Source organism: Zalophus californianus, chromosome 4, assembly GCF_009762305.2.
Source record: "Zalophus californianus isolate mZalCal1 chromosome 4, mZalCal1.pri.v2, whole genome shotgun sequence".
NCBI lineage: Eukaryota > Metazoa > Chordata > Mammalia > Carnivora > Otariidae > Zalophus > Zalophus californianus.
In genome coordinates, this window is record NC_045598.1 from 92,921,455 (window position 1) to 92,947,197 (window position 25,743).

Here is a 25,743-nt window from a genome sequence, read left to right on the forward strand (position 1 = left end):
ATAGCAGCCATCCTAATGAGTGTGAGCTGATATCTCGTCGTGGTTTGATCTGCATTTCCCTAGTGATGAGCGATGTTGAGCATCTTTTCATGTGCTTGTTGGCCATTGGTACATCTTCTTGGAAGAAATGTCTCTTTAAGTCCTTTGCCCCTTTTGTAATCGAGTTACTTGTTTTTTGTCTGTTGTTCAGTTGTAGGAACTCTTGATATATTCTGGCTATTAACTCCTTATCAGATACTTGATTTGCAAATATTTTCTTCCATCCTGTGAGTTGCATTATCACTCTGCCGGGAGTGTCCTTTGAAGCACAAGTCTTTCGTTATGGTGTAGTCTAATATATCTATTTTCTTTCTTTTTTTGTTTATGCTTTTGGTGTCATATACAAGCAATCATTGCCGAGTCCAGTGTCACAAAATTTTTGAAGCTGAAATTTTGGACCAGGTCCTCTTCTCCAACTATTTAATGATTCCTTAAAACTGTATTTATAAAGCTTTCATGATCTCAAGATGCGTGACACTGTGATTCTCTTTCATTGTTCTGCAATGGCCTCGAGTTCCCCAGGTCCACCTTCAGCGTCCCATTTGAGCACTGCCTTGCTCGGTCATGAGGCGTAGGCACCATGGAGAGGTGCAGGCACCATTGGGAGAGGCCTGATTTCCACCAGAGAACTTTTCCATCCCATTCTTCCCCTCCCTCATTCTATTTTCTTCCTCTTTTCACCTCCCCACCTGAAAAACTGTCCAGAATGGGATTTAGGGCCAGCTGTGCGCCCCCTTCCCTGCAGCCTCAGCTGGAGGGCTTTCTCTGGAGCAGGGTCCTGGGCTGCTCTGATGTGGTTTGGTTTCCAACCTCCTCCTTCTAGAAGTGCTGGATGCCATGGGTCAAACTGGTAAATATGGAATTTCTTTGGAGAGGTGTTTGAGTTATTTCAATTTTTAAAATCCTTTTATTTATCAATAATTTCCAATGTACAGAAACAGGACAAAGAATTCCTGTATACCTTCCCCAGACATCACAAATGTTGACACCTTACCACGTTTGCTTTTTTCTCTTTTCTCTCCCTGTAAATTTTCTGATCTGTGAGAAACTCTGTTAGAACTTACAGACACAATATTCCTTTACTTTGGTGTGTCCCCCAAATCAAGGACATTTTCTAAAATAAGAATCAGTACAAATATCAAAGCTGGGAAATTGACATCAATACAACACTATTACTTAAAATTTTGACCAAGCCTTCTCCCCCAACTATCTAGTGATTCCTTAGAACTATATTTATAAAGCAAAACATGGTCTGAAGATGCGTGACACAATGATCTAGAGACCGGATCTGGCTGAGTGCCCAGAGTCCTGCATCCGCATGTGGGGACAGCCTTGACTCCTTCCTACTTCTTCCCGTCCCTTTCAGGAAGCTGGATGGGCTTCCCCATTGCAGTTTCCCATAACTAATAACATGCTTTCCCGTGTGCAGGGTGGGACCCCCACCCTACCTTTCTCCCAAGAGGACCTGGCAATTCCATGATGCATTGGACAGATTTTTCCAGGGCTAGGGTGCTTACTGTAGAACAAGTAGAAGTACATTTTTGGAGGCTGGGAGCTATTCTCCCCACAAAGTTCTGCTGACCGTGGATGGTAGACAGGCCAGTATATCACTCACAGAGATCACTAGGGGGCAGGAAGGGAGAAGGGTGGTGTGCAGGGCAGCCTTCTGATGCATTTTCCAGGTCTCTTCCCTCTCAAGGTCTCTCCCAGTTGAGACTATGCTCTTCCTGGGTCCTGCATTAAAGACCCCAGGACCTCTTCATCTTCAGCCTGAGACTCGTCAAGTGTGGACCCAGTGTGGCCCTCTTTGCTGACGTGCAGAACTTTGGTGCTGTGAGAGTCACGTGGTCCAACTGAGAGCATGTGCCGTCCAGGACCAAACAGACCCAAGTTTGCATTCCAAATCCATTTGCTGTTAGCTGAGTGACTTGGAAGATCCGTCGAGCTTTCCAAACTCCGGCTCACTTGTCTGTATCTTGGAGGTATTTTAAAGGGCTGATGCACAGGGTCTGGCACTAGGTAAGCGCACGATACCTGTTTATGGTAGTATGGCTGGGCAATATTTGGAGATACTGATTTATGATTTTTAAAAAATCCTCTCATTTTCTCCTTTCTCTTTTCCTCAGGAAAGGAAAAGCCAATGCTGTGGGAAGATGTGGGCAGGGCAGAAACCAGAGGTGAATTGCAGGACCTCCAGCTCAGGATGTTGTGGCCTGAAGCCTAAGCCAGAGGGGAACTCAGGGTTCCTCGGAGGGTGTAGAAGGAAGAGGTGGGGGGTAGGGAGACAGGCAGGTCCTGAGTGGTAGGGACCTGGAGTCTGCTTCCTGGTGGTGGTCCAGCGGGGTGGCAAGACCAGAGAGGAGGGAATGTGTGGTCCATCTTGGGGAGTGTGACCAAGGCAGCTTCCAGAAGGCTGGGTTGGCCCAGGCGAGGCATGGAGGCAACAGGGGCCCAGACAGGGGCGAAGAAAGACTACTGAGCACTGCCCCCCCTTGCCCCAAACTCAGCAGGCTGGAGAGTCATGGGTGCCAAAGCATATCTGTGGGGCACTATGTAAAAATGGCTAAGATTAATTTGCCCCCAACCTGCAGGGACGACACAGAAATTCAGTTGATTTCTAGAACAGGAAAAGAACCGATGGTCTGTACATACCTGAGCTTCAGACCAGCTCCAGGAGCTTGTGAATCCCACATTTTGAGGCTTCGGGGGGTGGTGCCTTGAAACATTCAAAGTCACACAATGGCAGTCATTTATGACTCAGATTTGTAGAAGCCCTAACACACGGCAGCACTGGACTGTCCTCTCTTTGATCCTCCCATGAGCTTCTCAGTGTCAGAAAAGGAAACTGAGGCACCAAGAGGTAAAGGGACTTGCTCAAGGCCACACCACCACGTGGCAGACAGACCCAGGATTGAAACCCAAGACAGTCATGCCCTTTCCAGAAGCCACGCTCCCCTGTCAGCTGGCTCCTTGCCGTGGAAGATGTTTGTCCCTTTGGATCCCCCCATACTGCTTATCACAGCAGGGTCACACATATGGGGTCTTATCTGTCCCCACCCAGCTGTGGGCTCTCCAGGCGTGGAAATGACACCAGCTCCATATCTCTGTGGCCCTCGTGAGCACATTGAAGATCCTGCATCGAACCAGCTTTGAGGCTGCTTATGTCTGAGTGGAGATCATGGTGGGCGTGGGTAACCCAGAACAGGTCATCCCCAGGCCCTGATTTGGTTTAGCCACTTTTGTGGGTCAGTCCCCAGGCACAAAGAACCTAGACCAAGGGGAGTCGTCCCCACCTGGTGCTGGGTAGCCGGTGATGAAATCTTATCACGGTTTTTCTAAAAGCTTTTGGCAGTTCATGCCTTGCCCCCGTGGATAAGCAGTTCTGATGCTCTGAGCAGCCTGGACAGCATTCCTGATAGCGCGCACTTGAATGCTGTTAGAAGGATCCCAATCCCCTGAGTAAACCCAGAGCAACCAGTGCTAAGGGATCTTTAGTTTTTGGCTTCGAGGGTCACCTTCCAGCGGGAGGGATGGCTGAGCCTGACTTGCCAGGCTCATTGTTCAGGAGTGTTTGCTGCTGGGTCAGGCTGGGCCCGTGGGGATGCGGAGCAGAGTGCTCCAGTGCTCTGACGTGGTGGTGTTGACCCCGGAGGGGCCCGGCCCCAGGTGCTGCACACAAGCATGCCTGTCCCAAGCAGAACCGCCCCAGACTTGATATTGCAAACTCATGAGATTCTCATAGCATGCCGGGCCCCAGGGGGCTGTGTGTAGTGTGTCAGACCAGGGCTCTTGTGACAGTTCAAGGTCTTCTTCCTCAGGGGCAAGTCCATCAACCTCTCTGAGTCTCTGTCTAGTCATCTGTAGCTCGCCATAAAGACGGGGCCCTGCTGTGCTTTCAGAGTGCTGGCAAGACCGTTCATTCACTTATTTGCTTAACCAAATGGTTAGTGAGCATCTACTGTGTGCATCTACATCTACAGGTGTGGGGTAGGAAAGCCCACTCAGATGCAGGGCCGCTGGGACCGGAACACACAGGCCTTCTGAGGAGGGACGAGGTTGGCTGGGTGGGGCATTGCCATGGGAAGGATCCCATCTGGCTGTCTTCCTAGCTCCTGCCATAAAACTCTCAGTTCCCCTGTTGGTGGGCCTCATCAAATACAGGAAACTTCTGGGTCTGTCCCTCTTCGCGTGCCCCTGTGTCCGGGGCCTACCGCATGCCCGCCTCTTTGGCTACCCAGCCTGCCCTCTCTGTCCCTTGCTCCCCAGACATCTGTCCCGCAGGGACACACTCTCCCACACACCTGTGGCCCCAAAGGCCCTGCTGAATCCTGATTTGATCCTGACTTTCCAGTTTATAGCCTCGCCTCACCCTGGGATGTGGTTTTCTCTACCCCTTCTGTGGCTGAGCCTTTGTTTCCCTTTTTGCCCTAATTCTCTCTCGGGGGCCGTCTACTCATCACAAAGCCCTGCATGTATCCTTCTGAGAAGCTCGGCCTAGGCCTCTGTGTGGGACTAGGGTGCCGCCTCTTGGCCTCACCTGTTGCCGAAATCTGACCATGGCGCCATATCCTCCTTCCTCTCTGTGTGTGTGACACACATCCACTTTCCCTGTTCACCCTCGACAGCCCCCCCAGGGGCTCATGGGATCTGACATCTACCCCCCACCTTCTGAATAACATAGAACCAGGGGACATAGCCCAGACGGTACAGGAGTCTTGGGCCTGCTGTCTCTCTTAGACCGGGGTGATGGATTGAAGGAGCACTCTCTGCCTCTGGAGTAGACGGAGTGTTCCCTGGAACGTGGGCCCGGGAGCACTGAGCTGGAGATTCCTGGACGGGGCAGGCTGCAGGCTCCCTATGAAGTCAGGCCCAGGGAGGAGAGGCAGCTAGGGCAGGAGAGGGGTCTGCTGCCAAGAAACCTCTTTACAGACCACCAGGGGGAACACGAGAAGGGTTTCTGGCGGTGGCCCCATCTGTGTTAGCTCAAGAAGTCCTGTTTGGAAGGGGAAATCAGTTGGGGAGGCCTCTGTAATATTTCCAAGCCTAAAGATCAAGCATGTGTACCCTTTGGCTTTGAAGTCCCGAAGTGGTGGAGTGTGGGGCTCTTATCGCAGTGGGTGTTGGGTACTCAGGGTACTATCTTAATGTGTTTGTGGAGCAGCCCGAAGTCAGGGGGTCATCTCTGCAGCCCGGGCTTGCAGCCAGAGGGGACCCAGCACTCTCTATAAAGGCTGTGGGAAGGGGGACTGGCTCCAGCAGTGGCCAGCCCGCAGTCCAGGATGAGGTGTCTCGTGGTGCTACTTGCAGTCTTTGCCCTCTCCCAGGGCGGTGGGATCTCCAGGTGGGTGTCAGGCGCCCGGGGTTGGGGGGGCGTAGGGTGTCACAGGCACCTGCTCTGGGTGGGTCTCTCCTGTGGGTCTTCCCCCCTTGCCCCCATGGAATCGTCAGAGGCCCTGCTTCGGGTTCCCAGGATAGTCTTGCCTTCTCATTTGGAACCTTTCCCTCAAAGTATGCCCCCACCACTGCAGGGGTGGTGAGCAGCAACACAGGGTCAGATGGGCAGCCTGGGAAATTAAGGGCCTGGCTTCTGGAGTCAAACTGCCTGTGGTTCGATCCCCAGCTCCATCACTAACCTGACTTCCTGTGCCTTATTTCCTCTTCCGTTGCAAAAGCAGGGTAAGAGACAGCATCCATCTTGCAGGATTGTCATGAGGAATATACGAGTTGGTATTTGTAAAATGCTTTGAATAGTGCCTGGCACATGATAAGAGCTATGTATGCATTTCTTAAACAAAGTAAAGTTCCCTCTATGGGTGAGATTCCCAAGTTTTCCTCCAAAATTAATAACTGATATTTCTTTTTTTGATACTTTTGTTTGAAATGATTTTTAAAAAAAGTCATCTCTATACCCAACATGGGGCTTGAACTCATGACCCCAAGATCAAGAGTCACATGCTCTACCGACTGAGCCAGCCAGGTGCCCCATAACTGATATTTCTTGAGCTGCTTGCTGCTAGGTGCCATGAAACCTCCTGGATTAGGTAGGTATTATTATTTGCATTTTACAGATGAGGAAGCTGTTGTTCGGGGAGGGTCCCTGAGCTACCCAAGGCCACATGGTTCATAATGGAGGGGCTAGGACTTGGTCCCAAGTGGACTTATGCTCTTGCCACAAAATCACACTATCTCCGGTTCCCAGGCTCGAGCTCCATCAAGCCATGAGCCTGGGGTAACCTGAATCCGTCCCTGGGAAGCTGGATCCCTGAAAAGGGCCCAGTCAGAGCTCCTTGTGTCTTGAAAGTGAAGTTCTTTCTAACCAGGCATCGGGTGATCTCAGTGCAGGGACTGGGGGCAGCACTGGGGGAATGGAGGTTTCCATGCGGTTGGAGCCTCCCGGTTCTCGGCGTGGGGCAGTGGGCTGTCGGCGCCCCTCTGAGGGAGGATCTCTGGGGCCTCATACTGGACACAGCAGCTCAGGGGAGAAGAAGCTGCTGCTGTGGGGGTCACCAGGCATTCCGTGAGTGGGTGCTGAGCTGAGTGGGAGCAGGAGGCCAGCAAGCAGAACGCTTTGGGGACCTGGACATGGGGGACACAGGAAAGGGTAGCTGAAGAATTGGGCCTGGGAGCCTCCTTCCTTTTCTAGCATCAGAGACAAAGGCTGAGAAACATCTTGAGGACCTTTTATTTCTGTTGGGCCCTGCCTGAAGCCACACTTGAAGGCTGGGGGAGGGAGGCACCAGAGGAGAGACCATAATTCACATACAGGGCTGTTCCATATGGGATCTGTTTGGCATGTGAACAACACGAGAAAACCCACTTTTCTCTGAGGGTCTTAAAACTCCTGCCATTTTATTACTCTCAAAGCACTTTCATAGCCGCGGTCTCCGCTTGTCCTTAAATCAGCCCCGCAGAGGAGGACCGCATGGCCCTTAGAACTGGAGGGACACCAGGATCATCAGCCTGTATTCCTTCAACCTACAGGAGGGGAAACTAGGAACCAGAGAGGTGAAGCTACTCGGTTTGGTCAAAGGCAGGGCTGGAGAGAGGCTGGAAAGGAAGGAGGTCGCCCATTTTGCAGAGACAGAGCTGAAGCTCAGAGGGCCTTGGGGCAGGGGGAGCCTACTCCAGGGGCCACAGCCTGCAGAGTAGGGTCTAGAACCCTTCTGCTGTTCTCTCCCTCTCGATGCTCTTCTGTTGATTTGCTTCCATCATCCAACTCCTAAACTCTATCAGAAGCTCCCTGAGGACCACAATCTGTACTGAAACTCTCTGAAGAATTTCCACACACTTTAGGCTACCCAGAGAGCCAATCACAGGGGTCGCAAGGGAGGGAGCATTTTTACAGCATTTAGCAGAGTGTGGCGGACATCATTTCCTCTCCAGACAGCCTGCTCCCAGACGGCAAAGGCTGTAGTCCTGGGCTCCATACGATGTTTGGCCCCTGGCAGGCAGGCAGCAAGAATTTGGAGACTGAACGAATGATACTGTGTCTCTCAAACCTCGGAGTTGCGAAACTTATTAGCAGGCTATAAAATACATCCGTTGAGTCTCCGCCAGCATTAAGAAAAGAGAAAGGAATAGGGAACATCAGAGCGGATCGTGTTTAGTAAGGGTAAGCACTGAATTGTGAACTGATGTAGAAATCTAATTTTACCTTTGAGTTATGATTAAAAAAATGTGAGGGTGGAGATTACAGAGCCCAGAGTCTCTGGGCAATTCTCCGAGGCCGGGCAGCCCTGAGGAGATGCCCACTGGCATCATGAATTCTTCCCTGTCTCCTCAGGGTCCCTCTGCACAAAGGCAAGTCGCTGAGAAAGGCCCTGAAGGAGCGTGGGCTCCTGGAGGACTTTCTGAAGACACACCCGTATTCCATCAGCAAGAAGTATTCCAACTTGGAGAAGGTGGCCAGCGAGCCCTTGACCAACTACCTGGACGTAAGTGGCTCTGCCCCCTTCCAATAATGCTTCTCTCACAGTGTGTGATGGATGCCCCCTCCCGGCCCCTGCCTATTTCCCCCCTTCTAGGAATCATGGAGCCCCACGGGCTGTGGAGGCCACCCCCCCGCCCCTCAGTCAGCTCTGCACGGGGCCAGCAGACCCGGCAAAGGTGAGGCTCTGAAGGTCACTGCCAGAAGGGTCTGAGCTCAGGCAACCTGCAGACAACATCCCTCGGGGGCACGTAATTTGCTCCCAGGTGCATCCCCATGCCTGTTTCTCCCAGCCCAGAGGACCTATGTCTTAGTCTGGACTCAGCAGGGATGGGGCTCTGGTGCCATCTATAGCCGCCCCTGGTGCCCTCTTCCTTCCTGGAGCCTGTCTCTCCCTCATCTGTCACTCTTGGCAATAAAGAGCCAGGCTTGTCTTTCCTGTGCTCTCATTGCCTTATCTAGGTCATGCTCACCCCTGCCCCGACCTAAGTTCTGACACATGGGGAGGCTGGCCAGGAGGGGTGGCAGGGACAGCTTCGGTTGGGATCTGGGGTCCGTACCTCACTGGTGTCCCATCTCTATGTCCCTGCCCCTGGCAGGCAGGGCCCAGTCTTCCTACCGGGAAGTGCTGATGTTTTGGTCTCATGTCTGCTTCTGGGGCTGATTCCAGCGGTGGTTGTAGGGCTTGTGGGAGGGGCAGGCCAGCACAGCTGGGTGGGGGGTGAGGGGGGAGCCCAGTGTGGCCGCTGGAGATGGAGAACCCTCCCCAGTGATCCTCATTTCCCCCTCTTCCCCTTTTCTCCATGCCAAGCATCGACCCTTATCCCTATGCTGCGCTCCCCACCCCTGACCCCCTGCTATCTGTCCCCAGTGTCAGTACTTTGGGAAGATCTACATCGGGACCCCGCCCCAGGAATTCACCGTGGTGTTTGACACCGGCTCCTCGGACCTCTGGGTGCCCTCTGTCTACTGCAAGAGTTATGCTTGCCGTGAGTGACCCCCCTTTCCAGCCCGCCCCTCCAGGCTCAGACCCCAGGGCCACTGTCAGCCCTGCGTAGTGAAAGGAGAAAGCTGGACTCCTTTGGAGCCTACTCTGAAAGTCTGTGAATCTCAGTGACATCAACAGATGACCATGGAGGCCTGGCCACTTTGGAAAAAAAGATGTTAAATGCCGCTAGGCAGAGATGGGGTCGGGCTTCATGTTTTAAACGTCAGAAAGCAATGTCAGATGTTGGTCTCGTGGATTCGGGCTGCATCAGAGGCTACACTGGGGGCTTTTGGACAAGAGGTTGGGTCAGCTTGGAAACAAGGAGGGGGTTTGCTTAGATTCTGGCCACCGCTCTTGAGTTGCAGCGTGCTGGGGAGAACGTGGGTACAGGAGAGCTTGCTTCGACATTCCCAGCCTCCCGGTTGTGCCCCATCTCCTTGCTCAGCCCTTCCAACTGCTCACAGATTGAGAAGGTGTGCAAATCATGGGTCTGATGTATAAAGCACCAGTTGGAAATTAGGGAAGCTTAGGCTATTTATTTATTTAAAAATATTTTATTTATTTATTTGAGAGAGAGCACGAGAGAGAGAGTGGAGAGCACAAGCTGGGGGAGCGGCAGGCAGAGAGAGAGAAACAGACTCCCCGCTGAGCAGGGAGCCCAATGCAGGGCTCGATCCCAGGACCTTGGGATCGTGATCTAAGCCAAAGGCAGATGCTTAACCTACTGAGCCACCCAGGAGCGCTGATATTTACTTATTTATTTAGTCTTTATCAGGAAGCAAGACAAGCTGCTGACCCTCCGGGGTCTTCAGTTCTCCTTTCTATAAAATGGGGCTATGATATGCCAGTGGGTGCTGGGGGAATAAAGTGACAGGTTCTATAACTAGTGATGAGTAAACGTTTAATACATGTTAATAATTTAATTTAATACATGTTAATAATTTATTTCTCCAACAATCCTGGGAGATTGGTGCTCTTATTATCCCCCTTTACCAGAGAAGGAAGCAAAGTTCAGAGAAGAAAAGAGTCTTGCCTAAGGTTACAAAGCTGGTAAAAGTGACAAGTCAATGGAAACCACAGGGATGGCTTTTTTCTTTCTTATTTTGTTTGGAAGCTACACAGGTAGCACTGGGGTTCCGAGAGGCGGGTGGAGCAGCACAAGATAATTTTTCTTTACCAGACTGTGGGGGATCAAGAGAGAGTGGGCTGCTTATTTTCTGCAGTGAGAATGGTTAGTATGTAGACCACATTCTCACAAGACCCAGTGAGGGTCTCAGCCCTGGTGGGCACTGTCAGAGACAAGAAGATTCTACAGGCCTCACCAACCCTGGGTCTGTGTTTCAGAAAACCATCACCGCTTTGACCCGGCCAAGTCCTCCACCTTCCAGAACCTGAACAAGGCTCTGTCCATCCAGTACGGCACGGGCAGCATGCAGGGCTTCCTGGGCGTTGACACCGTCACAGTGAGTGGGGCTTGAGGCCAGTGGGGCTGCCACGCAGACACCCAGGCTCTGGCGGGCCGTGCCTCCAACCGGGGCGGAGAGGCCCTCTGCGTCCTGCCCCTGGGGGGCCTGGTGGGTAGGGATTCTAGGAGGGATCTTAGGCAACAGGGACTGTGGCTCATCCTTCCCTCTTCTCCTTCCCATGCCAGACCCCAGAGTCCCCCCTGAGAGGCTTCTCCGTGCCCCGTGTCCACCTTCCCCATCCTTTTTCATCTGTCCTGGCCATAGTTGGTTCCAAATCCCGAGCCTGTGCCAGCACCGAGCTCCCCAGTGTCATCTGTGGGATCTCATTGTGAACTGAGTTCTTAGGAAGGTACTTTAACCCATTGTGCAGACGAGGAAACTGAAGTGCCCAGGGGTTGGTCCCCTGCGGGAATCACACAGCTGGTGGCTGGGAGCTGAGTGTCAGACCCACGCCCCGACTCTCTGAGTGGTGCCCTGGGCTTACGCTCACTCCTTCACCCGGGAAGGCGAGTCCTCTGCCCAGGCGCCATGGAGCAGCATCTCCTTTCAGTCAGGGAGCATCTGTGCCCTCTGGACAAGGGTTCCCCTGCCTTTTGCCGCTTTTTGGCTTCTAAAGTACTCAACACCGTGGTGGACACATAGGAAGTGCTCAGTACACATCAGCCTCCTGCTTTCCTTCCTCACCCACTGTCCAAGACTAAAAATCAAGCGGCATCCCCTGGGGCTTATCACCTCCGTCTTCCTGGAATTCTTCCTGGATGTGGCTGAAGGCTCGTTTGCTTTGAGCCCGAAGGGACACGGCTCCTCTCTGCTGATGGCCCTTGCCTCAGCCTCGTCCACTGGCAGGGCAGGTGCCCACCCAGCTCAGGCCTCCCCAGGGGTCGGCGCCAGACAGCGGAGGCCCCAGAGCCACCGGCTGAGGTGGTCCCAGCAGACAGGGGGCCCGGGAAGGCGAATCCCTTGCCCGGGGGTCCTACTTCCTCTGAGGCCTGGAGTCATTTGCTTTCTTTTCTGCGGTTCTGAGTTCAGGGGGGGAAAACCCACATCTTCACGAAGGACCTGGTCCGAGGCTGCCGGCCTCAGCCGTGGTGCGCTGGGTGGCCTTCACCTGCCCACCTTGGGCAGAGGGTGGGAGAGAGAGCCACAGGGGTCAGGGCCTCCTCAGCACGGTCATGTGCAAATGAGGACAAGTTGGGGCATTGGAGGAGGAGAAAGAAGATTGGCGTGGGCGAAGAAGTGTGGGTCAAGGGCTCAGAGGCATGAGATGAGGTGTGAAAAACAGGGTCAGCACATGAGGGGACTCTTGGACAAAGGCTTCCTCCCGAGTGCCACTGGGGGCTTCTGGAGGGTCGTTGCAAGGGGTGACATGACTGGACGTCCATTTTCAAAGATCACTTTGGCTGCATGTGTGGACAATGGTTAGGCTATAAGGGGACAGCTTGGAAGCTGGAGGCCCCTGTGAGCTCAGAAAGGGCTGGTGGGCACAGCAGCCTTCCAGGAAGTGGGCAGATTAACAGGAGATTTGGAGGTAGCGCTCCCTTAGCATAGTGCCATTAATGTCCAATGGCCAAACATTTCCTAAATGCTCGATACAGGTTCAGCATTCGTATTATATGGGCCCAAGCGTTGCCTTGAGATGCAGGTGTTGGCTCAGAGAGGTGCTTGTTCAAGGTCACACCGTCAGCACGCAACAGAGCAAGGATGCCCAGCTAGGTCTATTAGATGCAAAGTGGGTGCATGTTCTTTCTGTCCATTGTGCTGCCCCAGGTGTTCCCTGGCAGATGCCCCAGGTGTAGCCGATGATAGGGCTGCAGGCTGGCAGGGGGCCTTGGAGCCTCTCTCACCCCACCCCCTTCTTTGGGCTCACCCCCCAGCTTCTGCACTGTGAGCACTGCTGTCTGCACCCTTCACCGGGTCCTCGCTTCCTCCGTCCCTGGCCCCTCCAGGATCATTTCCTCACAACACAGCACAGAGCTGGGGAATGAGGGCTTTTCACTCTTAAGCTCACATAACTACATTGCCTGGAGGAGGGAGGGTGGGGGGTGGCCTACAAGGCTGATCCCAATACCGGCCTGCCCTGGGATCTTCCCGCCTCTGGCCCCTGGTGGAGGACACTTGGCTTCTCTTGAAGGTCTCCAATATCGTGGACTCCCAGCAGACTGTGGGCCTGAGCACCCAGGAGCCTGGCAACGTCTTTACCTACTCTGAGTTCGATGGGATCCTGGGGCTGGCCTACCCCTCTCTGGCCTCCGAGTACTCAGTGCCAGTGTTCGACAACATGATGCAGAAGCACCTGGTGGCCCAAGACCTGTTCTCTGTTTATTTGTCCAGGTAGGAGCTGTCCCCAGCCAGAGCCAGACTGTCATGGCCTGGCAAGGTCTGTTGGCTGAGGAATGTCTACCCCTTTGGGAGCCTGCAACCCCAGGGTGGTGGCCAGAATCCAAGCAAACCCTCTCCTTGTTTCTAGGCTTACTTAACCTCTTTTCCAAAAGCCCCTAGTGTAGCCTCTGATGCAGCCCAAATCCACGGGACCAACATCTGACATTGCTTTCTGGCATTTAAAACATGAAGCCTGACCCATCTCAGCCTAGGGGCGTTTAACATCTTTTTTCCAAAGTGGCCAGGCCTCCATAATCATCTGTTGATGCCACTGAGATTCACAGACTTTCCAGAGTAGGCTCCAAAGGAGTCCAGCCTTCTTTCACTATGCAGGAAACTGAGGCCTGGCAGGACAGTCGCCCTGGGAACTGGTGGCTAAGTCACACATGGAGCCCAGGGCTCCTGACTCCCAGTCCAGTGCTCCCTCCTCTGTCCTCCTGCCCCCGTGTTGGTGCAGCTCAGCTGGACAGAAAGGCAGGTGGCAGGATGGGGAGAAAGGCACCACACTCAGGAGAAAGAAGGTGCTGGGCCACTGAGGTCAAGGGCACCCCGGCAAGGGGTACACTGGGGCGTTCATGCATTCATTCACTCCATCAATATTTATGGGCTGTTACTATGTGCAGGTTATGCCAGAAGAAGGGGATACATCAGCAAACAAGACAAACTGAGAGTTAACTTTCTAGGAGGCAGAGCAGACAACACGCAATCACACAATTACACTTACAGTTGTGAGAAGGGCACTCACTGCAGGCAGATCTGGGTGCAGGGAAACCTTAGCACTGAGGAAAACCCAGTCGGTTGGAAGTGCGTGTGCAGGCTGGGCAGGGGAAGCTTCTCTGAGGCACGAGGGGGAGCTCGCCAGGTGAGACAGAGGCCAGCATGCTTCAGGCAGTGGGGACAGCATGTGCTAGAGCCCGGGGGGTGAGACAGAGCTTGCTGCGGTCTAGGAACTAAAAGCCTCGGAGTGGAGCAGGTGACACTAGTGCGCCCATGCTTGTTGGCCGCGAGGAAAGCCCCAGCAGGAAGAGAGGGGTGGAGGGGGGCAGTTTTAATCCAAAGTCTGTGGGACATGGTTGAAGACCTTCTCTCCTACTTGAAGCCAAAGGGCTGGGGACAGGGGGGTGGGCACAGGGTGACAGCTGTGGTTGGCCCCATCCGAGCCTGGTGCTCATGGGAACTGTGTGATGGTTACTTCCCGCCACCCCCCCGGCTGCAGGTGCTGCCTCAGCCTGGGGGCTGCAGAGCTCAGAGAGAGGATGCTGTTATCAGGGAAAAGCCCTGAAGAGCAGGGAGGCCTGGAGAGCTCACTCAAAGCCTGCGGGGTGGAGGTGGGGGTCGAGGGCAGGGAGGATGGTGGGGCCTGGTCTCAGTGGCATCTGCCCCGCTCCGTATGGGGCTGCACCCAGCCCGGGTGTCCGAGTGCCACCACACGCGTTTCCTTGGTTTCAGGAATGGCCAGGGGAGCATGCTCACGCTGGGAGCCATTGACCCATCCTACTACACAGGTTCCCTGCACTGGGTGCCTGTGACCGTGCAGGAGTACTGGCAGTTCTCCGTGGACAGGTGAGTGAGCGGCAGCCCTGGGCCCCAGCCACAGGCCCGCCTCCAGGTATGGGGATGCCAGGGCCTGCGGATCAGCTCACAAGGCTCTGAGAAGGGCGGCAACGCAGGAGCCTGTAAGCCCATCACATCAGATTCTGAATTGGACCCTTGCAAGGTCAGTGAGCTTTGTCAGCGAGAATGCTGACGTTTCCCGCTGCTTTATTAATAAGAGCCCTGCCCTTCCTGAGCCCTTACTACCTGCGAGGCATTGGGCTGAAGGATAACAGGACTGTCTTGTTCATTCCTCACTAAAACCCTAGGAGGTGGGTGCCACCCTAGTATCCTCATTTTATAATTTACTAATGTCAAGTCTGAACCTCATGACCATCCCTGGAGGAAGTCAAGGAAGGGGTTGTTAATGTACCCGTTTTGTGGGTGAGAAGCCCGAGGTCAGGAAGGTTGGTAATTTGCACAAGGCTTGCAGCAAGTGACTGGCAGGGAGGAGGCCCGAAACCAAACCTTTAGGCAACTAGTGCTCATTCCATCCCTTAATCACATGACTCCGCTGGTTTTTTTTTTTTTTTTAAAGATTTATTTATTTATTTGAAGGTCGGGGAGAGGCAGAGAGTCTTAAGCTTGGGCTTCCTCCCTGTCTGAGGATCCTGGCAGGGGAGGATGGGAGGGGCTAAGGAGGGGGTGCTGGATGCTGGGCACACTGCGAGGCTGCCCTTTTCCCACTCTGCAGGGTTACTGTCAATGGCGTGGTGGTGGCCTGTGATGGTGGCTGTCAGGCCATCCTGGACACAGGCACCTCCATGCTGGTCGGGCCCAGCAGCGACATCCTCAACATCCAGACAGCCATTGGAGCCACACAGGACCAATATGGCGAGGTGAGGCCAGGCCCATTTCCCTGGAGAGTCTGGGATGTCTCAGGAGGCCTTCACCGTGGTCTTCCAGCTTGGCCCACCATGGCTGTGGGAGCTCTCCCATCTCATGCAGAGGCCGAGGTCTGCCTCCTGTCCCCCAGGAGGATGGTGCATCCCTGACTCACTGAGCTCGGCTGTACCCCCTCGTTCCTCATCTACCCACGGGTCTCCTTGCTTCCCCCCTGACTCCTAAGCACTCCCAGGGTCCTGGGTGAGCTCTGGCTGAGCCTGGAGGGGAAACACGGAGGCCAATCCCCCTTTGTCTCAAGCTGGGGTCTGTTCCTGTGTTGGCTGACAGCAGGTCCCACTCAATGTAACTCTTTTGAGGCCTGAGGGCCTCCCTAGAGTCCTCTGAGTGGGCAGACATCCACCCCCCTCCCCGACACTTGACTCCAGGGCAGAGGAGGGGGTCCTGCCTTGGCCCTTCTCTGCCTCATGGAGCTTGATCAGATCCATTGCCCGTCTAAGATGACTTTCTTCTGGTCTTTAGTTTGACATCAACTGCAGGAGCCTGAGCAGCATGCCTGAGGTGGTCTTTGAGATCCACGGCCAAAAGTACCCACTGCCCCCCTCCACCTATACCAGCACGGTAGGAGTTCCTGGGAGAGGAAGCCTAGGTTCACCTAGGCCCCCTCCTCTCTCCTGGCAAGTCAGCCAGTTGTAAAGTGGGAGAATGCAGGAGGTGCATTTAGACGAACTGGCCTTTCTGAGTGGGGCCCTGTTGTCCTCGGGCCTCATCTGTGGCCAATACAGCCTCATCCTGGGAGAAATGGGGCAGACAGAAAGTATAGAGCCCGGCAACCTAAGGGAGGGTGGGGTAGGCAGGACCACAGCCCCTGTGGGAACCCCATCTACTGCTCTAGCTTCTAAGCCCAGGAGCCTGGAGCATTCTCTAGGACTTTCGTAGGCAGCCTGGGCTTTGTGGGGACCCAACCCTTATCCCACCTGACCCACTGGCCTCAGCTTTGACCTATCCCTGAGTACACACAACTGGCAAGACCTCGGGCCCCCAGGCCTGCTCTGGCTGGTCAGCAGGGCAGTAGGTGATGAGAGGATGGGGGGGTGCTGGAGAGGACAAGTAAGGGGGAACGGGGTGAGGAGACCCCACCGAGTTCTCTTTGCATTAAGTCACTTGATTTTCTGAATATCAATTTCTTCATCTGTTGAGTGGGATGAATCTGATACTTGTCTGCTTCCCTCGGAAGGTGATTTCAAGGATATGAAAAGAAATGCTAGCTGGGAGAGGGACTGTGGGGGTTGGGGGGGGGTGGCCCACCTACAGACACGGTGACCGGGTTTGGGCCCAGCTTCATCTCAGCCTTGCCTTTCCCAGGATATGGGCTTCTGCACCAGTGGCTTCCAGGGTGAAGGAGATTCCCAGCTGTGGATCCTGGGGGATGTCTTCATCCGCGAGTATTACAGCGTCTTTGACAGGGTCAACAACCGCTTGGGGCTGGCCAAGGCCATCTGATGGCACCGCTGAGCACGGACCACGCACGCATGCCCCAAACACGCAAGCGTGCATGCACATACACGCACATGTACACATACAGATCAGGTTTTCAGGCGCATGGTTTAATAAATACCATATCTCTGCAAAGTGTGGCTTCTGTGGGGCCAGAGCCCTGCGCCGTTGTGGGGGTAGGGACGTGGCATCACGTGGTGTCCGGTGGCATCACGTGGTGTCCGGTGGCATCACGTGGTGTCCGGCGGCATTGGGGCTACATGGGTGGGGGAGGGTTGGGGACACTGTTGGTGGGTGGAGACTTTCACAAGGGATTTGGCCACTTCAAGCTTAGGTCAGGTAAAAGCAAGACCTGTCTTGCCTTTGTGTTCTCCCACTCGGTCTTTCTGGGGAAAGGGTACAATAAAAGAGACCTTTGCAAGGTGACGCTTCTACCTGGGGATCAAGGGCTTGGGTGTGGGGCTGTGTAGAGAACATTGGCCCAGGGAGAGACAAGCTCTAGGTCTGTTAAGAAAAGGGCTTCAGGGCATTTTGGAGAACACACTGGAATAGGCAGAAGGCACCTAGGGAGGTCTGAGGGTCCTGAGGTTGCCATTAATGAGGAAGAACCACAGCTGAAAGTCCCATCCTCAGTCTTAGACTCTGACCCTGACTCACCAGCACATGGAGAGTGGCTCCATCGCTGGGGCAGACCCACCTGCAAGGGCTCTGGGAGGCTGGGAATCAAAGTAAACACCAGTGCTCAGTGAGGACCCTAGTACTCAGGGGGGACCCCTAGTGCTCAGTGAAGACCCTCTAGTGCTCAGGGGGGACCCCTAGCTCTCAGAGGGGACCCTAGTGCCCAGTGAAGACCCCCTAGTGCTCAGGGGGGACCCCTAGCTCTCAGAGAGGACCCCTAGTGCTCAGTAAGGACCCCTAGCTCTCAAAGAGGACCCTAGTGCTCGGTAAGTACCCCTAGCTCTCAAAGAGGACCCTAGTGCTCGGTAAGTACCCCTAGCTCTCAAAGAGGACCCTAGTGCCCAGTGAAGACCCCCTAGTGCTCAGGGGGGACCCCAGCTCTCAGAAAGGACCCCTAGTGCTCAGTAAGGACCCCTAGCTCTCAGCAAGGACGCCTAGTGCACAGCCAGGACCCCTAGTGCTCAGTGAGGACCCCTAGTGCTCAGCAAGGACCCCCTAGTCCACAGCTGTCAGTAGACAGATCACTCCCGCTCTGAGGTTCCTACAGCTCCTTTCAGGAGGGGAGAGGCCACATGGGAAATGCAGGCCAGAGGGTTAGAACAGAGGGATCCAGGTGGATTTAAGGGGTTTTCCCAGTTATGCTACCCTGAAGCCCCATTGGGGTCAGGCAGACAAGTTTTTTGGGGGGATTTCAGTGCTCAGAGCCCCCTTGGTAGGCTCCCTGGACAGTTCTCAGCTGAGCTGCACACATTTGCTCCCTTGACCTTCCTTCCTTTTTCTTTGTGCCCCTTCCCTTGGCAGTCTCCCGACAGGCTTCTGTTTTCTAAACCACAGCCAGTCTGGCCCCCAATTTTGTGACTGGGCTTTAAGTCACACCTTCATGGTGGCTGGACTCTCAGAAGGCTCAGAAAGGGGGCTGGGGCCAGGTTCATATCTAGTCCCCGCCCCACCTTATCCTGACTACGCTTGCCCTGCAAATAGCTGGAGAGCAGGGGAGTCATGCATGCAGCAGTCTCAGAGAACAAGATGGAAGCTACAGATTTGGCCATGACACTTGACAAAGGAGACTGTCCTTTAGGAAGAGGAGTGGGGGGGGCTTCCAGTGGGAGCTGCTGATGGGGTCCTGTTAAGAGGCTCCCTTGGGGGCATCTTTTGGGGTCTTTCTCAGCTCTATGCAGAGACAGACAAGATGAGGGATGCAGGGTAGTGGAGATGCTATCCTCAGTGCCTACCTGGATCTGTGGCTGAGCACCCAGCGGCCTCTGGCCCCCCCCTCTGTGGGGGATGGGAGTACGTAGAGGAGGAAGAGCTCAGGCTGCAGTCCCAGGTGAGCTGAGGAGCCTGGGGTGGGTTGGGGAAGAGACTACAGAAGAACGTTCCGGGACTTTAAGGATAGAGGGTAGGCCTTGGTGCTTGAGTCTTACAGGGTCAGGGAGGACAGCATGGTGCCAAGGAGTAAGTTCTGGCTTTGGGTGACTTCTCTAAGCCTCACTTTTCTTATCCAAGACCAATACTGCCTGTTTGCCAAGAATGAGACAGAACTGGGCCACTCTCATTATTTTTAGGCTTCTTGTAGATTAAAAAAAATGCCGAACAAGCTCACACACACACAAAAAAAAATTGTGTCATATTTCAATGGTTTACACTTAGCAAATTGCATTTTAAACATCCAAACTTCCAGAAGGTCTGTACAGGATGACTTTCATAAACGGGAAGCTGGGACCGAATGGCCCTCCACTGCAGCCCCCTGCCCACCTGACCCCAGTGGCAATCCCTGGGGCTTGCCTGAGCGGGTAGTGACCATACAGTGGAGGCAGCCCCTCCTGGGATGTCTCCTGGCTGCAGAGGATGCCCTGCCTGCAATGTTCTCCACACCCCCACCCCTTTGACCAGCTTTTGCTTGTCCTTCAAACCTCAGCTGGGCACAAATCTCTCCAGGATTCTCCCGATCAGGCTGGGTTTGGGGCCCTCCCCCAGGCCCCCTCTGCACACTGCTCTCCTTAGCATAGTGCTCAGTGTTCTAAAATTTGTTTCCTGTCTGTGTCCCTCACTGACTGTGGGCTCCCTGAGGACACACACTGCACCTCTCATTTTGATATCTTGGGCCCCTAATTCACAGAATGCCCTCATCGAGGATTACTGAATGAACGAGGGAACGAACCAATGATTCAATCAGTGAGGTCCTCAAGAGTGGCGCTGCGTGCTGCTGGTCTCCCCCTTGGATCCTTCCAACCACGCACCCACCCCCCACATTCAGGCCTGCTCTGCATCTTCTCCCCCTGGTGCGAAGCCTAGAACACTCCCCATTCTTTGCTGTCCCTGGGGAACGCACAGAGGGTGTGGGAGGATAATGAGGGGGAGAGAAGGCAGCCCAGCAGGCTCCAGGGTTTTAAGGTTCTGGGCTCTGCACCAGGCCCGGCTCTCTGGGAGGTCTGCCAGGTGAGGAAGGGGCCTTGGAAGGGCTGCCAGCACATCCACTATTTGCTTATGAAGAGGGGCAACCCGGAGGCCAGTGGGGAGCTGTGAAGCTGGGCGCGGGTTCCTGCAGGACCAGGCTGCTCACTCCCACTCTCCCACCTGCACTGTCTACCTGTGAGAGCCGGGGCAGGGAGGCCAAAGCTGAGGAAGCCTCAGTCGCAGCTCCTGTCCCAGCAGGACCTTGACCGCTGTCTGCTGCCTCTGCAGCCACACCTAACCCCCTGCAGCTCCGGCCTCCAGGCCTTTGTACCTGCCGCTCCCTTGGCCCCTTGTTCTCCCCACTCTCCCTGACATGTGAATTTCTCCTCATCCTTCAAGATCAGCTTACGTGTCCCCTGAGGTGACAGCCTGCTCCGGCAGACTTCTCTCCTGGCTTCCTAATTGCTCTGCAGGGATCTTTACAACCGACTCCTCCTGTTGTCGCTATTCACTTACACACGGGTCTCTGCCCGGGTCCCTGATGGACAGCACAGGCATCTCACCTCTCTGGATCCTCAGTACCCCGGCGGGGGGGGGGGGGGGTCCTGGCACACCATGGAGGCTGAGCAGGAGCCCAAGGGTGGCTTGTGCTTTGTGACGTGAGCGGGCGAATCTATGACCGGGTAGCGCGCATCATGAGTGCTGAGAAACACAAGTTCACAAAGACATGAGCGTGCACGTGTGTGTGTGCGTGCACACACACACGTGCACGCACCCCCCCAGGTGCGCATGCCAGCCCAACGCCCTTCCTTGCCCCCCTCCCCCCCCACGCAGGCAGAGAGGCCTCAGCCCCGAGCGGGTTTCTTGTCCCTCTCTCCCCCGCCTCTCCCTTGTCACTCAGCTGCCTGCCGGTTCCTCTCATGCTAATGAGAGGAAGCTTTGGCCAGAGAGAAGCTTGGAAAGGAAGTCTTTGAAATGGAAATGTTATGACAAAATGATGGATTGTTTTCTGAGCTGTGCAGTTGGTTTCTTGCTGGCTGCAGCAGAAGGGAGGATATAACTAAACCGGGAGTGGCAGAGGTTGCCCCTTGTCAGGAAGCCCGACGCAGCAAGACAGGCAAGCGAGACCCACTCCCAGAGCTGGAGGTGGGCCGTGGGGATGTGGGCTGAGGGACGGCGGCCCGGGGCATGCAGAAGGGCATGGCTGAGGCTGCTGCCCCTGTTCTCTGTCCCCCCCCACCTCCCCAGGGCATGCAGCAGCTTCCAGCTGAGAACAGGAGGGTCTGACCTTCTAGCACCCTGCAGGCCTGGCCTCTGGGCCTTTGCATAGGCCATTCCCTTTCCTGGAAGCCCTGTCCACTGTCTCCAACCTGGGAACTGCTCCTTCTCCTTCAAGACCGGCTTAAATGTCACCACCTCTGAGAAGACCTCTACTGCACGTCATGCTCACCTCACCCAGACCCTCCAAATCTCGGCAAGACCTGCTGACTGACCCCTGGGCTGCACGGTTTACTGGGGGCTGACTAGAATTGTCACCTGTCTTATTTATTAAAAAATAGTTTTTGAGTATGTACCGTGTATGAAACATTGTCTTCTGCACCGTGTCCCTCAGTAAACACGACAGATAGAAGCCTCCACTCTCATGGAGCTCTGCGGGGACGCGGACAATGGAGATAGTACATGTGTTCACTGTGTAGGCTGTGGGATGGTTTTGGCTACCATGGGAGAGAGTAAAAAGGGCTCATGAATGCCTGAGAACAGCATAGGCTTTAAAATGAGGTGGGCAAGACAGGCTGTGACATTTGAGCAAAGTCATGCAAGAGGGAGTAAGGCGTGCGGGTATGAAAGAGGGATAAGCATTATAGATAGAAGGAGCAGCGTGTGAAGACTGATCAACACTTAACAAGCAGAAGTTACCAGTAGACAAATACGGATACATTATTATTTGCTTACACCTCCTTCCTTCCTGAGATGACCCTTTGAGGGCAGGGGTCACATCTTGATCCTTCTGAATCCTTCATAGCACGTAGTGTTTGACACAGCGTAATTGTTCAGTGGATGTGTGTTGAATGAATAAACAAACTCCAAATTGTCCTTTCTAAACTGTACGGGGTGAGGGCTGCCCGGACTCAGCTCTTGTCCTGGAGCGCCCTCTAGTGAGCTAATTTCAAATGCCAGCGTTGTACATTTTTATATTTTGCAACATTCTCTCCATCCTAGGCCACTTTGTGGGCGGGTCGGGGTGAGGGTGGGGCCCCACAATGGTCAACCAAGTCACAGAATTTACTGCTAAGTCCAGAGCACAATGCCAGCTTCTGCAGGAGGCATAGACACAGGGGGCATGGTCCCTGCCCTCAAACCCCTCTCTGGCTAGCTTTCTTCCCCTTCTCTGTTTTCGGGTATCCTCCCGCTTTGGTCTTTCTGGATCATCTGTAACCCCAGGATTACATTTTGAGCTAGAGCTGGCCAGGCGAGGATGTGGCTGCTGTGTGTGCAGAGGGGCTTGGGGACGGCATTGGCCCTTCCAGGGGGTTAGGACTGACCTTCACCCAGAGGAGTTACAGCTCCAGGGAGCCTGGGCAGCAGGCAGGGTCCGCTGAGCTAGACACTCCCTTGAACCTCAGGGCTGGGGCTAGAGCTAGATGAGATGCAGCCCAAAGTTGTCTCCCCGCTCTGGCTGGTCCTTTTGGAGGACTGCTCATGGCCCCGGCCACCTCCTCTGGGCTGGTGGCCTTGGTCTCCTCTGCACAACTCTGAAGTTCCCTCTCTCGGTGTTGAGCTCCCCCCACCTTTTGTTCTTGCTCTGTCCTCTGGTCCTAGCCATGAAACCTGAGAGCCCCTTTCTTTCCCAGGGCTCTGTTTAGCATTGAGACCAGAATAACTGTGTCCTTAGAACTTTATTTTTAGGACCTCCGAGAAGGAAAAAGGAGCCTCCGGAGAGGCTGTTCCTGTGTTGGGGAGGGTCCTGGGCAGGGACCAGCCATACCTTCCATACTTTCTGCAGCTTTGAACTGTTGCCTGGGAATTTCTGTAAGCCAGGTCCTCCCGGGGGAGTGCCAAATCTCAGCCACAGTTCCGGCATCAGCTCCCTTGGGGGGGGGGTGGCATTTCTCATCCTAGAGCATCATTCATTAACAATGAAGTGCCCCTGGGACTCCCTGAGTCACCTTGGGGGCCAGTCTCTCAGCCTCAGCTCCTGAGACAGTGAAGCAGGTGGCCCCAAGCTGAAGCGACGTGGGGGCCAGAGCTCCGGTACCTGGGCTATGACCCTGCTGGGTTTGGATCATGTGCAAAGAGTGGAGAATCCCCAGGCACTTTTCTGAGTCTGCACATGCCCAGGGCGTGGCCACAGGCCACTCCGGGAGATATAGGCCAGTTGGAACCCGAGAAACCATTGCCTTTGGCCTGAGAGTCAGTCAGATGGCCTGATGGGCAGGCTGGGGCAGGCGCCCTGTAGATGTTCTACTCACTTGGTGGCAGTTGGACTAGAGGTTTGGACTGGATCCCAGGGACTGAGGTAGGCCCATGCTGCCCATGGGGGGCTCCCTGGCAAAGGTCACTGGGCACTTGAGCCTGTGCTTCCCCGACCCCTTGCGCTTTCTGACCACCCTGTGACCTGGTGTGGTGTCCTAGAAGAGATCACCACCAACTGGGCAGCTTAAACAATAGACATTTGTTTCTCAGGTTCTGGAGGCTGGAAGTCCCAAGATCAAGGTGCTGGTGGGGTTGGTTTCTCCTGAGGCCTCGCTCCGTGGCTTCAGAGGGCTGCCTTCTGTGCACACCCCCCCACCCCCACGTCTCTTCCTCTTCTTGTAAGGACACCAGTCGTCTTGGATCAGGGCCCCACCCTTATGACCTCACTTAACCTTAGCTGTCTCTTTAAAGGCCCGTCTCCAAATGTAGTCCCACTGGGGACTGGGCTTCAGCATATCGAGTTTGGAGGGACAGTTCCATCTATTACAAGTGGCATCCTGGGAGGGTGTCCTCCCCTCCCCCACTGTGCCTGTCACCTCCACGCTGCCCTGCTGCTCATCAGTCCTGCTCCATCGGCCCCCAAAGCAGCCCCTCTCCCAGGGCTGCAGCTGCCCTGACCGCTCAAAACCCCCCAGCTCATTCTGAGGGGTACGGATTCCAGGTGGGGTTCAGCATGAGTCCCCAAGCTAGGGCAGAGGAACACTGGAGAGTCACTTGTCCCACCGGAAGAACCTGAGCAGAGGGACGCAAGAGGGTGACATGGGGGACTCCGGTCTTTCCCATACAGCTGGGGGGCCAGGCCTGAGGTCTGGGACTGATCCCCTGGACATGGGCCTGGGCCTTGTCAAAGTGCCTTCTGCCTTTCTCTCCCATCGCAGATTTATAAAATGTCTAACACTAAGATCTTTGCGTCCCAGTGGTGAGTGAAACATAACCTTTGTCCTCAGAGAGTTTTGCAGGGATGAGAGCTATTGGGAGCTTCATCGTGGTGAGATTTTGTCTTATTGTTCTCTCCATTGATTGCAGTGTCCTAAAAAAGGCTGGTAATTCTGAAATCAGACTCCATCTGCCAGATTGTTTCTTACGCCAATGAGTGTCCCAGTTTCTAGTCTAGAAGGTATGGCCCCCGTTCAGTCTGTGCTTCTGAGCCCCTGATGTGGGGCAGGGATCTGAGTGGAGGAAAGGGGGGCAGGCCTGTCACCTGGAAACTGTCCCCAGTTGGGGGGCCCCCAGGCATGCGCTATGTTGGCTCATGGAAGCCTGTCCCTTTTTCAGGCAGCCCTCGGACCCACGCCCCCTGCTCTGCTGCTCCAGACCAGCCACCTGGACTTCGACAGCTTTTGGACACCTCCAGAGGGCCCCCAGATGCGATATGACCTTTATTATCGCGACAGGGTTTGTTGGGGGGTCTGAGAGCTGAAGCCAGAGGGCGGCCGAGAGCTGTGACCTACAGGGAGAGCGAGGAAGGGGAGTTGCTGCAGGCTGTGGGGCGGGCGACAGAGGCTCAGCCCAGCTTCTGGGCCAAAGCTGGACCCGGCAGAGCGGAGAGGGGCAGCCTCCCCACGACTTTCCCTTGAGGATTTGGCAACTTTGGCTATCTCCTTAGGTCTGTTGGTGGGCAGCCCCCTGTGTGTAGGGTCCTGGAGCTGAGGACTCTTACAGCAGGCTTCACTATAGGGGATGTCAGGGAAGGGGGACCCCAAAAGCTTTCCTTGATGAAATAAGACCTGATCCTCCAGGGTGGGCATTTCCAGAGGCTCTCTCACCGGACAGCAGAGGTTGGACCTCCCAGGCGAGTCACCTCTTCTTCGGGAGGTTGGGGGGGGTGTCTCTGGTAATCACCAATGCCATCACCACTTGACCCCCTGAAGGGGCTGCTCCCTTGAACTCTCTGGCCCCAGTGTGGGTGCATGACTACAGCGCACAGGCTCTGGGTGACTCAGAGGGGAGTAAACCAGAGCAACATGTCCCTAGATGGCTGGGGTTCAGAGCTGTGCTGTGGACCCATTCTGTCTCCTGGCCGATTTCTTTTTAATGGGTATGATTGCTGTGGCATTGAATTAGCACAAACTTAGTGGCTTGAAACAGCGCAAATGTATGATCTCATAGTTCTGCAGGTTGGAAGTCAGTGGGCTAAAATTGAGGTGTCAGCAGGACTGCCTTCTTTTGGGGCGTTCTAGGGAGCAATTAATGTTGTTGCCTCTTCCAGCATCCATGGGCTGCCAGCGTTCCTTGGCTGGCGGCCTCATCACTCTGACCTCTGCTTCCATTGGCACATCTCCAGACCCTCCAGAACCCCACATCTTCTGCCTCCCTCTTGTAAGGGCCCTTGTGATTACATTGGGCCCATCCACATAATCCAGGATAATCTCACCACCTTGAGATCCTTAGTCACATCTGCAAAGCCGTTTTTGCTATGTTAAGGTAACGTATTCAAAGGTTTCAGGGATTAGGATATGGAC

At 54.6% G+C, this 25,743-nt stretch overlaps 1 protein-coding gene across 1 annotated transcript; it reads left to right on the forward strand.

The window, feature by feature from the left end:
- The first annotated feature begins 5,318 nt into the window (after nt 1–5,318).
- Nucleotides 5,319–16,738, forward strand: LOC113909436 (chymosin-like). Its single transcript, XM_027570569.1, has 9 exons — nt 5,319–5,380; nt 7,823–7,973; nt 8,838–8,955; nt 10,299–10,417; nt 12,552–12,751; nt 14,249–14,362; nt 15,087–15,231; nt 15,758–15,856; nt 16,601–16,738. The coding sequence occupies exons 1-9, from the start codon at nt 5,319–5,321 to the stop codon at nt 16,736–16,738; spliced, it is 1,146 nt and encodes a 381-aa protein (XP_027426370.1).
- The last annotated feature ends 9,005 nt before the right edge of the window (nt 16,739–25,743 follow it).